Genomic DNA, 13320 nt, shown 5'->3' with positions numbered 1-13320 from the left:
GAAGATGGTTTCTGGATGATTCAAGCGCATTGCATTTATTGTGCCTTTTATTTCTGATCAAATGCTGCCGCTGGTCTGTCAGGAGGTGCTGGTCCACGGCCTAGGTTGGCCCTGATCTAAGAGGCCTAAGAAGATACTGTACAGGTCTTATGATGTCACCTCAGAAGTTACATGGATTACTCCCATTTCATTGTTTTGGTCAAAAGGCAGGAACATGCATTCCACCTTTTGACAGAGGAAGGTCAGCATCACATTGTAAAAGAAAATGTGAGAGCATGGGCCATTTTATTTTCCAAAAATCCATAGTGCCTCATGGGTATATAATAGCACTGTGCAGCTAAAAAGCATGCCCCATTTTGCAGATGAGGAAACTGGGGCTCAGAAAAGTATGGTGACCAGCCTGAAGTCTCAAGTCTGGCAGGAAGGACTAAAAGCCAGTTCTAACTCCTAGATCTCAATGATGTAGCCTCGCCAGGGTCTCTCCCTATATCTGTCTCCCTTACGCTGCTGCAACTGCAAATCACACCGACTGTTTCATCTTTCCAGCATCTCCAAGGTGTACAGGGCTCTCTTAATTCAAGTGTTTTAGATGATTCCTCAGATGATGTCTGTCTATAAATTGTTACTTCACTGAGTTGAGGCTCAATGGGAGTTGGTTTCAACTAATTGTAGAGCCCTGCTTACGAAAGCGCTGTGGCCATGACAATGTATACATTTTCCATTGTTTCCATGCTGTTTGCTTCTAAGAGCTCAGGAATGATAACCACATCATAATATGTGTGTGTTCACATTGTGTTTGTCTGAATATTTCATCTTATTTATATTTGAAACAGGAAAGAATCATCACTGCTTGCTTCAGTTGTTTTCATAGTACTTGGTCATCATTAAAAAGGAGATTTTACCATTTTTTGATGTTCCACTCTCCAAAATGAAAACTATAAAATCCAGCTGCCATAATCATGTTCTGTTACTCTTGGTTGCAGGTCAAACTTCCATTTCCTGTCGATCAAATCACAGACCTTCCGAGGAATGACTTCCAGATGATGATCAAGATGCACAAGCTGACGTCGGAGCAGTTAGAATTCATTCACGATGTCCGCCGGCGCAGCAAAAACCGTATCGCCGCCCAGCGCTGCCGCAAGAGGAAGCTGGACTGTATTCAGAACTTAGAATGTGAAATCCGCAAACTGGTGAGTTGGCTTGCCCTTTGCTGTCAGCAACCTGGAATGACCAAGACTGATGCAGACTTTCAGTAGCAAAGGCCAGACAGGCAGAGAGAAGGGCCACCATTCAGGGACATTCGCATTGATTCTTAAAGGAGTTGTTAAAAAATAATAGCTTTACATCTGTAACATATGTGTGTCTATGCGGCTGTGTGATTGTGTGTCAGTATTTTATATCTTAGCCATGTGTATAGATCACAGGGGCAGTCGTCCCTGGGTGTGCTCAAACCACCAACCTTCCCCGGTGGCTCAGCTGGTAAAGAATCTTCCTGCAATGCATTCGATCCCTGTGTTGGGAACATCACCTGCAGAAGGGAGAGGCTACCCACTCCAGTATTTTGGCCTGGAGAATGCTATGGACTGTATAGTGCATGGGGTCGCAAAGAGTCGGACAACACTAAGCGACTTTCACTTTCACATTTGTATAGAGGTGATTCTTATTTTTGAGGTCTAATTGATTCACAGTGTTGTGTTAGTTTCCTTTGTACAGCAAGGTGACTCAGTTATATGCATATACTTTTTCATATTCTTTTCCATTATGGTTTGTCATAGGATACTGAATGTAATTCCCTGTGCCATATCCTAGGACCTCGTTGTTCATCCATCCTGTGTATAATAGCTTGCCTCTGCTAATCTGAAACTACCATTCCTTCCCTCCCGTAGAGGTAATTCTTCTTATTTTCCATTCAACGTGAGTCTAGAGCTAACATTTATTGCTGCATATGTGGACCAGGTATTATTCTGGTCTCTTTCTGTAGATGTCACATGTAATCCTCACATCAGCCCTATGATTTAAGTACTACTTTATCTCCATTCACAGAGAAGGAAACCAGAGTGCAGAGAGGTTTGATAACTCCCCACCATGTGATGGAGCTTGAAAGCAAGTCTGGTTGTCTGATCCCAGATCTTGTTGCACTTTCTCCTGCCTCCCACGGAGGTGTAGGTTAGGGGCAGGATGCCAGCCTGCCACCAGGGGCCGCTCAGCCACCTGATCTCCTGAAGCCCTTCAGCAGCCCTGGGGTCCTGAATTCTGCACTTCTGCCTCAGAGTGGTTGTCACCTCTTCCTGTGCCTGGGAGTCTTTTGTCTCTGAGACTATTGTTTGATCTTTCAAGCCTCCCCCTCACTCAGTAGTCTGCATTCCCTTCTGGATCAGCAACCTTAAACTACAGGAAGTAAATCCAAGTGGCCTCTGGTTCCTGACTGTACCCTTGAAGTACAGCCTCATTCAGCTCATTCATTGCTGGCCCAATCCTAGAAATTCATCCCAGGTCCCATGTCTGTGGCAGCCTGAAGAAGAGGGAGGCCACGTACTGTGGTCAAGACCTGAGTTTGGGTCCTCAGGCTATACATGACAGTCCTTTGCCTCATGGTAAGCCAATGTCCTAATGAGAACCTAAGAGCATGATAAGACATTTGAGAGTTCAGGTTCAGTTCAGTTCAGTCACTCAGGCGTGTCCGATTCTTCGAGACCCCATGGACTGCAGTATGCCAGGCTTCCCTGGCCATCACCAACTCCTGGAGCTTATTCAAACTAATGTCCATCGAGTTGGTGATGCCATCCAGCCATCTCATCCTCTGTCATTCCCTTCTCCTCCCTCCTTCAATCTTTCCCAGCATCAGAGTCTTTTCAAATGAGTCAGTTCTTCGCATCAGGTGGTCAAAGTATTGGAGTTTCAGCTTTAGCATCAGTCCTTCCAATGAACACCCAGGACTGATCTCCTTTAGGATGGACTGGCTGGATCTCCTTGCAGTCCAAGAGACTCTCAAGAGTCTTCTCCAACACCACAGTTCAAAAGCATCAATTCTTCAGCACTCGGCTTTCTTTATGGTCTAGCTCTCACATCCATACATGACTGCTGGAAAAAAAAATAGCTTTGACTAGACAGACCTTTGTCGGCAAAGTAATGTCTCTGCTTTTTAATATGCTGTCTAGGTTGGTCATAACTTTTCTTCCAAGGATTAAGCGTCTTTTAATTTCATGGCTGCAGTCACCATCTGCAGTGATTTTGGAGCCCAAAAAATAAAGTCTCTCAGTTTCCATTGTTTCCCCATCTATTTGCCATGAAGTGATGGGACCAGATGCCATAATCTTAGTTTTCTGAATGTTGTGTTTTAAGCCAACTTTTTCACTCCCCTCTTCCACTTTCCTCAAGAGGCTCTTTAGTTCTTCACTTTCTGCCATAAATATGGTATCATCTGCATATCTGAGGTTATTGATATTTCTCCCAGCAATCTTGATTCCAGCTTGTGCTTCATCTAGTCCAGCATTTCTCGTGATGTACTCTGCATGTAAGTTAAATAAGCAGGGTGACAATATACAGCCTTGACGTACTCCTTTTCCTATTTGGAACCAGTCTGTTGTTCCATGTCCAGTTCTAACTGTTGCTTCTTGACCTGCATACAGATTTATCAAGAGGCAGGTCAGGTGGTCTGGTATTCCCATCTCTTTAAGAATTTTCCACAGTTTGTTATGATCCACACAAAGACTTTGGCATAGTCAATAAAGCAGAACTAGATGTTTTTCTGGAACTCTCTTGCTTTTTTGGTGATCCAGCGGATGTTGGCAATTTGATCTCTGGTTCCTCTGCCTTTTCTAAATCCAGCATGAACATCTGGAAGTTCACGATTCATGTACTGTTGAAGCCTGGCTTGGAGAATTTTGAACATTACTTTGCTAGCGTGTGAGATGAGTGCAGTTGTGTGGTAGTTTGAACATTCTTTGGCATTGCCTTTCTTTGGGATTGGAATGAAAACTGACCTTTTCTGGTCCTGTGGCCACTGCTGAGTTTTCCAGATTAGCTGGCATACTGAATGCAGCACTTTCATAGCATCATCTTCCAGGATTTGAAAGAGCTCAACTGGAATTCCATCACCTCCACTAGCTTTGTTTGTAGTGATGCTTCCTAAGACCCACTTGAGAAACTTTGAATAAATGTTACTTGTTGTCTGGACTTGTGGAGACAGTGGGGGAAGGAGAGGGTGGGGTGAACCAAGAGAGTAGCACTTACATATCTCCACTACCATGTATGAAATAGACAGCTAGTGGGAGGCTGCTGTACAGCACAGGGGGCTCAGCTCAGTGCTCTGTGACAACCTACAGGGGTAAGATGGGAGTGGGGGATGGGAATGAGGCTAAAGGGAGGGGATGTATGTATAGGTATAGCTGATTCACGTTGCTATGCAGCAGAAACTAACACAGGATTGTAAAGCAATTAAAAAATTAAAGAAAAAATTTTTAATGTTACCGGTTCTCAAGATAGTCCTGGACATCATGTTTTGTTTTCTTTTTAATCTAATTAACACCCACCAAGCAGGGAAGATTTACGCATGTTCAGCAGCTCCCGTCACCTACACGATAAAGGCCAGGTTCCTCAACAAGATGCACTGTGCTGTCTGTGACTCAGTCTACCCCTCTAGTGTCACCTTCCACTCCCTTCCTGGAACTGGACCCCCAAGAAAGTCAAACTCGGGGCACTTCCCCCAGCCCCATCTCCTGCTGTCTGCACCTCTGTGTTCCTGCCTCGGCTGTGTCTCCTCTACCTGGGACAGTCCTCGACTGTTTTCTTATCTGTGTCTTTTGTTCCTTAAAAGTCAGGTTACTGTCTCCTCCTAGAAACCCCTTTCCTGAGTCTTTGGTGAGGCTGAGTCTCTGTCCTCGGAGCTCTTTCTGACATCTGACTTTGTACTTATCACATTAGTCTTGCATTATCTGTGTATCTATCTGTCTTCTCAATCCCGGCCCTAGATTGTAGATTCCTCATGACAAGGACAGTCTTGACGATCTCTGAGTCTCCAGTGCAGGCCCACTGAAGCCTCTCAGGAAATGTCTGTTGCCCTAAAATGTACTGGAAATTGTGACTGAGTCCTGGGATTGAAAATTCCTTCTCTTTTCAAGTTTTTCTTTAATGTTGTTCTAACAACAACAACGACGAGACTTCACAGGTGGCGCTAGTGGTAAAGAACCCTCCTGCCAATGCAGGAAATGTCTGAAATGCAGATTCAATTCCTGGGCTGGAAAGATCCCCTGGAGGAGGGCATGGCAACCCACTCCAGTATTCTTGCCTGGAGAATCCCATGGGCAGAGGAGCCTGGAGGGCTACAATCCATGGGGTCCCAAAGAATTGGACACAACTGAGCGACCAAGCACACACATGTAACAACAGCAACGAAAAATGTTTAATTTAAGCTGACATCAGGAAGCCAGATACTGCTGCTGGTGAGTGTGGGTCTTCTGGAAACCTGCTTGGCTTAGCTAGGTGCTCAGGCGAGGCTGGGCCTGCTGGGGATAAGCCATCGAACTTTAAGCATATGCCTATGGTAATTCTGGCCCTGCGCTCTTTTCCAGGTACAGGAATAAATCTAATCACCCATATTTGAGAAATGCCTGATTTTTTGCAATTAGATCTCTTCTCTGTGTACTTATGTCATACTGAACAAATTTAAAAAGTCTAAGCCACACACCGGGCAGAAACTTAGAGCTCTGTGCTGATATTGCTCAGCTGAAACCAGAGGGCATCTCCTAGTTCTCCCCTTGCCTTTTGGAAACCCCTTGAATAATGTGCTACCTTCCCCATGGAATGTGAGTGTCACATGCTCATCCACAGTACACCTGTGACTTAAAGCATCCTGCTGTTAACCGAGGCCTGGATTTATACGGCCTTTCCTGCAGAGAGCCAAAACACTGCCACAGGCTGCATTTCATTTTCTTCCTTCTAGAAAGTGGCCCAGGACATGTTGCAGGTCAGTGGGCATTGAGGGGTAGGTGACTTGGCCAAGAAGATGTGGCAGAATTGAGACCGAGATCCTTCCCAGGGATGGTGTTCCCTCTCAGTTTGCTGAGTTGCAGGTCCAGGGAAGGAGGTCCAAGTTGCACAGCTACTGGTGTAAGATATCCTTTCCTTGGGGGCCCTCCGGATGTGTTTTATTCCGTACCTCCACTTCCACCAGCTTGCTGGGGGGCGGTGTCCACAGGCTGGTCCCGCCCACTCACTCCCACTGGTCTCCCGCATGGCACTCACTCTGCTTTTGCAAACTCGCAAAATGTATTTCACAAAATGTATGTCTCTCTCAAGTTGCACTTGTACATCTGTTTATTTTTCATCTTTAAAACATGTTTTCTTGATAAATTTATAAATATTTTAGCAGGTGCCCTTTCCCCGTGTAAATCTCTGTCTCCGACACACGTGCCCACACTGCCTGCCAGATTGCATTCGTGTTTCAGCACGTGCAGTTCCCATGTAGGAGACCCCGTGGTCGTATGTTTGCCTCACTCTCCTCTCGCTCTCTCTCAATCTCTGGCTCTCTCTCTTCCCTCTTCCCTCTTCTCTCTCTCTTTCCCATCCTCTCTCATCCACTCCTCAGCCCTCAGCGTACCCTTGCAAAGGGTCAGGACTCACTTCACACCCCTTCAAATGTCCCGTCTCTCCATCCATTTCACAGCAATTGTGTCTCAGGGAGATTCCTTACGTTCTGTCTTGACACAGATAGTTATGACCACATTTATCTCTCTGATAGGGTGATGAATTTTAGTTACACTAGAGTCTATATGGCATCTTCTCTGAGGAGAACATCTCAGAACCCTGGGCTAGTACACTAAGCCTATCTTAGCACCTCTGTGGGCACTTTCCATGTCCAGAGAGACTGGGTACTTGAGACTCACTACACAGTCCTCAGCCATCATAGGAGGACTCGTTGTGTTCAGTCGGTCTGCTGCAAAGGCCAAGAGCGTACTAATATAGGGTGAACGATAAGAAACTTCAGTAGTTGAATTTTTTTTGCAATTTTCATGTGTTTTTTTTAATAGACTTGCTTTTTTAGAGAAGTTTTAGGTTCACAGAAAAATTAAAGGGAAAATAAGAGTTCCCACCTGCTCCTTCCCTCTGCTCACTCACAGTCTTCTCAGAGTGGTGTGTTTGTTACAGTGGGTGAGTCTGTATTGATAAATTGTAATCACTCAAAGTCCATAATTTGCCTTAGGGGTCACTCTTGATGTTGTATGTTCTGTGGGTTTGGACAAATGTATAATGATATGTATTTGCTATGACAGTGACATGTTGCATGCCCTAAAAATCCTTTGTGTTTCAGTTATTCTTACCTCCCTCCCCAACCCCAACCCCTGGCAGATACTGATCTTTTTGTGTCTCTATAGTTTTGCCTTTTTACAGAATGTCTTATAGTTAGAATTGGTCAGTTATTTTTGACCTTCAGAAATCAAACCCTAATGTATCTGGGGGAGATTTTCAACTATAACGTTGGAAACAGAGTTTCCAGTTGATTCTCTTCAAACCCCAAATACCAGGAAACTGGAACCTTGATTGTCTACAGTTTTCTGGTGGGTGGAGACTTTGCTGGTTGCTTGGCCACGGCTTCCCTGGTGGCTCAGCTGATGAAGAATCTACCTGCAATGGGGGAGACCTGGGTTCAATCCCTGGGCTGGGAAGAGCCCCTGGAGAAGGGAACAGCTACCCACTCCAGTGTTCTGGCCTGGAGAATTCCATGGACTATATATAGTCCATGGGGTCGCAAAGAGTTGGACAAGACTGAGCAACTTTCACTTTTTTGGCTAAGCCTCAGAAAAGGATGAAGAACTGCCACAGGGAAGGTGTCATGGACGCTGGCACATCTCAGTGGGCTGCTCAGATGGGAGATATGGCAAAAATATGGATAGGGAACTTTTAAGTTTCTAGATTCTGACCTAGTCATTCATGAATGCATGCGTGCCAAGTTGCTTCAGTCATGTCCCAACTCTTTGCGACCCCATGGATTATAGCCCACGAGGCTCCTCTGTCCATGGGATTGTCCAGGCAAGAATACTAGAGTGAGTTGCAATGCCCTCCTCCAGAGGATCTTCCTGACATAGGGTTTGAACCTATGTTTCCTGTGGCTCGTGCATTGCAGGCAGATTCTTTATCTCTGAGGCACTGGGGAAGCCCCAGTCATTCTTGAGTTACACTCTAATGTAGGATGCAAAAAACTGAAGTAGGAACCCCCCACAGAACACAGGGTATCAGCTCCTCCCATTCAGGCTGGATCAGTTCAGTTCAGTTCAGTTCAGTCACTCAGTCATGTCCGACTCTTTTCGACCCCATGAATTGCAGCACGCCAGGCCTCCCTGTCCCTCACCAACTCCTGGAGTTCACTGAGACTCACGTCCATCGAGTCAGTGATGCCATCCAGCCATCTCATCCTCTGTCATCCCCTTCTCCTCCTGCCCCCAATCCCTCCCAGCATCAGAGTCTTTTCCAATGAGTCAACTCTTCGAATAAGGTGGCCAAAGTCCTGGAGTTTCAGCTTTAGCATCATTCCTTTCAAAGAAATCCCAAGGCTGATCTCCTTCAGAATGGACTGGTTGGATCTCCTTGCAGTACAAGGGACTCTCAAGAGTCTTCTCCAACACCACAGTTCAAAAGCATCAATTCTTCGGTGCTGAGCTTTCTTCACAGTCCAACTCTCACATCCATACATGACCACTGGAAAAACCATAGCCTTGGCTAGACCGACCTTTGTTGGCAAAATAATGTCTCTGCTTTTCAGTATGCCTCTTTTTCCTGTCTTATCCAGGTGTGTGAGAAAGAGAAGCTGTTGTCAGAGAGGAATCAGCTGAAAGCATGCATGGGAGAACTGCTGGACAACTTCTCTTGCCTCTCCCAGGAAGTCTGCCGAGACATCCAGAGCCCCGAGCAGATCCAGGCCCTGCATCGGTACTGCCCTGTCCTCAGACCCGTGGGTCTTCCCACAGCCCCCAGTATTAACCCCACGCCCCTGAGCGTGGAGCAGAACCTTGCCGCCCCTCAGTGCGCAGTGGGGGAAAGTGCACCCTGCTGCTTGGAGCAGGGGGCAGCTGCCCCCGGCCCTCCCTGGGCCCCCAGCAACGCCTCAGAGAACTGTACTTCTGCTCGGAGGCTGGAAGGCACTGACCCAGGGACCTTCTCTGAGAGAGGGCCTCCCCTGGAACCCAGGAGCCAAACGGTGACCGTGGACTTCTGCCAGGAAATGACTGATAAGTGTACAACGGATGAACAACCCAGGAAAGATTACACCCAGTGACGGCCTGCCCCCGAGTTCTCAGCCCTCTCCCACACAGGTGTCCTTGGGTCAGGCTGCGGTGCTGTTCGTCTGTCGTCTGGAAGAACCGAGAAGGAATCTGGTGCACACTACAGCGGTCTTAGCAGCAATACTGTTTCTTAGTATTCTCTCCTCCCTTCAAGCAGGAGCAACATATAGTTACCTTCACAATGGTGCTACCCCTTGTTCAGGCAAGGAAAGACGACAGTGGCAACGCTGTCTGTCTGTGGGTTCATTTCAGTCTTTACAGGGATAGATTATAACACCTCTAGGACCCAACCACGGATTTCTTTTCTCAGTGGCCCATGTCACAAACCCTATCTCAGGAATTTCTTCTGAATGTTCAACTTTTTTCATGGAAGACAGCTTCTATACACATCAAAGTTTTATAGCTAGACTGTACATATTATATATATAATATATATGAAATATATTATCTCTCTCCATATGCAAAAGTCCTGCATGCCTCAATTTTCTCATCCTAAAACTGGAAACTTGGTTTCTCGTTTATAAACAGGTTCCAACATTCCTCTTCTTTTGTCTCTGATGCTAGAACCGGTTTGTAACTGTTAACCTGGTTGTTTTTCTTGCTTCACAGTTGAAGTTGTGCTTATTTATGGACAGAATTCAGTGTTGGAAGCTTTCTTTGACATTTTATTTCAGACCTTTTATTTTTTTGTTGGTTTAGTTTGATTTGGGCACTGTCAGACGGTGCCAGTTGAGTATCGTGGGTTTTGTTGTTTTTTTTTTTTTTGCGGATACTGTACAGTCAAGGTCAACTTTGCCACTTGCACTGAGTTTTGGGTCAAACCTATTTTCTTAAATGAAGTTGTCACTTCAGTATAACTCAAGTAAACTGTATATTCTTTGCTCTTACTTCAAAAAGTAAAACAGCTAATTAAAAAAAAAAAAGCACTCAGGTGATAATTATGTAAGAAAAACAATCTTGCCAAATAATGAATTCATCCTAGGATGTAGACAATAATCTGCTTGAATATTTTTATATCTCACCTCCTCCCCACCTTTTCCTAAGCAAAGTTAAAATGCAGAGAGTTCAGAGTTGATGTTCAGATTTCTAAGTGGGGAAAGAGTTTGGACATCTCACTGGAAAGTGCATTGAAACAGCGGGAATCGTCATGTTATACCGGAACTCAGCAGGCTTTGGCTCCTAGATACCAAGTTAGAACTGGTTTCTTAGACAGGGAGTAAGTCCCATTCATTTCAACACTGCCCCAGGCCTCTGCCTGCTCTGGATGTATAGGACAAGTAGGAACTTCTCCTTCAAAGGACTTGGCTGCTTGGCCACCCTGCCCCGGACCTGCCTCCCCTGGGACTCACCTGAGGGGGTTTGAGTCATCGCCCTGGGGGTCCCACCTTTATGCGGCTGTCCTGGGGTTAATGCCGCTGGCCCCGCCCAAGTAGGAGAGAGCAGGACAGTTGTAGCCTGATGTCTGTTCCTGGCGCAGACAAAAGTATTTCTTTGTCCCTTCTTTCTCCAAATGCTTTAAGTTGCATCCTGAGGTTTTCCCACCAGTTTTCTTGGTCTGAAGGCAGATTTCATCTGAGGCTTTGGACACGATGCGTCCAGGAGCCCTCCCTGCCCCTTACCCCCACCACGCACCTCCCTACTCTCTCCTGATGATGATTTCCTTCTTTTGCTGCAAAACTAGTTGGCTTGCAACCCACAGAGAGTGGCTTCCCTTGGCTCAGGGGGCGTGTGGGCCCCTGGCTGCGTTTACAGGAAGGGGTGCAGACCCCTTGAAGCCTGTGTTGGGGGAGAGGTCAGCACCCCCTCTCCTGTGGGTCCTCCAGCTTGGCTGCGGGGAGGAGTCCGGAACAGTTTAATGTGGGGGTGGGGTGGTGGGCCGTGGGGACTAGATGGTTTTGTTTCTTCATTTGTGCCATTGTTTGGACGATATTAAAGCTGCATGTGAAAGGGGAAATTAGTATATGACGTAGGCGAAAAGTGAAATCATAGTAACATGTTTTAGTATTATTAACTTTTTTCTGTACAAATATTAGTGCTAAATGTTTAAATATGTATGAATGCCAGAAATTTGTTGGTTCATGCGGTAGGGTTTAAAAAAAACAAAAAAAAAGGCTTTTCTTTGAAAATAGTTCCACTTTTAGAACCTGCCTCTGGGTTTTTGTTTTTTCTCGTGTGTGTGTGTGTGTGTGTGTGTGTGTGTGTGTGTGTGTGCACTTGTCTAAGATACGTTTTGCTCCTGCTGAGTCGAAGCTGCGGTTTCTGTTGTGGCTGTTGGAATTTCTTGGCCTAGTTCTGTGCTTCTCTGAGGTTTGCCTTTGGGGAAAACTGGGGACAGCTCCAGTTTAAACTCAGTGTGAAAGCCGTGATCCATCATAGGTGTGTGTTCTGGTGGAAGAGTTGGCTAAAAGGTTTTTTTTTTTTTTTTGGTTTTTTAACTCTCTTGTTGCCTTTTTTAAGTGACCTCCTCTTCTTTTAAAAAAGGAATGTTTTCTGCTCATATCATAACCAGGTCCAAACTGGCTCATTGCTGTGAATGACCCTGGTACCCACTCATGTGCACCTGGTCATCTTGACCCCGTTTTGAACGCCCCCCTTTCGTTTGTCCTGCGCTGCTGGCTTCCAGCTGGGGAGGGGGTTCCTATATTTCTCTCCCCCAAACTCAGCCCATGGCCTCCTCTGGCCAGCTCCTGCCTCAAATGTCTTCCTCTTCCCTAACCACACCCTCGCCATGCCTGCCATGGGAACCAGTTAAAAACACTGCTGGAGAAACCATCTTTCGATTTCTTGGAGATTTGAACAAGTTGTTGGAATTTGGTTCACTGTCCACCAGGAACAGCGACTGGCTTTTTTCAGTTGTTGACATGACATGTCTGTGTCTCTTACTGGTCTGAACCATGTGCTTGTCAAGATTATTTCCAGGTTGATTCAAAGGGAGGACTAGCTGGGGACCAGGGTCCAGGTTGCCTCAAGTGGAGTTTTAAAACCAGCCTGTCTCCTTTTCCTGGGATCCATTAGTGAAACCCGAGTCTTTTAGGAACGAGAAAAGCAAGTTAACAGCAAGGAATAGTGTTTGTGTGGAATGGTGACATCTAGTTGTACCATTAAGGTTCTATCCTTACAGATATAAGGAACTCTGGCATTTATATTCCAGCCATGAAATGTTCAGGAGGGTCCTTATGACAGGAAATTGTGTCTCCAAGTGGCCGGGGTAGGCATGGGCTGCTGCAGCAGGGACAATGGAGGTGATCCTGTGGCTACTTAACATCTGCCTGAAACTAGTCCTCCCCTCGGATCTGCCTTTTTTCTGCTTGTGTCTCCAGACAACCTCACTTCGTTCAGATTGGTCCGGCTTGGGCAGGTGCATGCTTTGCTGTATATGTCTGTTTCTCTGCGTTATCTGGGGGTGCCTTGAATAAAATAACTTCATGACATACTGATTCTGGAACAAAACCATGGCAAAAACAAACAAACAAACAAAAAAAGCTGGAAAAGTGACTAGGCCACCTGCTCCTCCTCTTCTGGGTTCCCTTACTAATGACTCAGGCATCAGAGGTGATGCTGCCGTAGAGAAGGGTATTTTGTATAGTGTACAAGTAATTTATTAACTGTATTTCTAAAGGTATGCTGCTTTAAAGATGCACTATGATTTTGGATTTAATCCTTGTGTTGCTTTCCCAAGGAAGTAAAAAAAAAAAAAAAAGGCTGATGATTAGTATGTCAGCTGCCACTTCTCCTTGAAAAGGAAGGCAGGGACCAGCAACAGAATTCGCATGAGGGGACTTCTAAAAACCAGGTGGGCACACTGAAGTCCAATGCTATTATCAAGAGGTCTAAACCTATACTTTCTCTCTAAATGCTTTATGATTGCCAATAAAGAAGAAGAAATGAACAGACAAAGGTGTGAAAATATACAGCTTTGAAGAACCCACTTGCCCCTTCAAGCTAATCCATGTGCTAGATTATGTAGCATAATCCTTTCAAAAGGAGTAAAAACCTGCAAAGCTCTTTAGACTCCCTATTGAAAGGATTATGCTACATAATC

General features: G+C 45.6%; 1 protein-coding gene across 5 annotated transcripts in view; it reads left to right on the top strand.

The window, feature by feature from the left end:
• The window catches only part of BACH2 (BTB and CNC homology 1, basic leucine zipper transcription factor 2), a 307416-nt gene extending 297215 nt beyond the window's left edge, over positions 1 to 10201 (top strand). For all 5 annotated transcript variants that reach the window (XM_010834718.1, XM_010834717.1, XM_010834719.1 and 2 more), the window contains 2 exons: positions 984 to 1190; positions 8786 to 10201. In XM_010834718.1, coding sequence (XP_010833020.1) covers positions 984 to 1190; positions 8786 to 9271 — 693 coding nt within the window. In that variant the 3' untranslated portion in view covers positions 9272 to 10201. The remainder of the gene's footprint in view (positions 1 to 983; positions 1191 to 8785) is intronic.
• The last annotated feature ends 3119 nt before the right edge of the window (positions 10202 to 13320 follow it).

The sequence above is a fragment of the Bison bison genome, unplaced genomic scaffold (assembly GCF_000754665.1).
Source record: "Bison bison bison isolate TAMUID 2011002044 unplaced genomic scaffold, Bison_UMD1.0 scf7180017864035, whole genome shotgun sequence".
In the NCBI taxonomy this organism is placed as follows: Eukaryota; Metazoa; Chordata; class Mammalia; order Artiodactyla; family Bovidae; genus Bison; species Bison bison.
The sequence above is the reverse complement of the archived record's forward strand: the minus strand, read 5'-3'. Positions and strand labels throughout refer to the sequence as shown.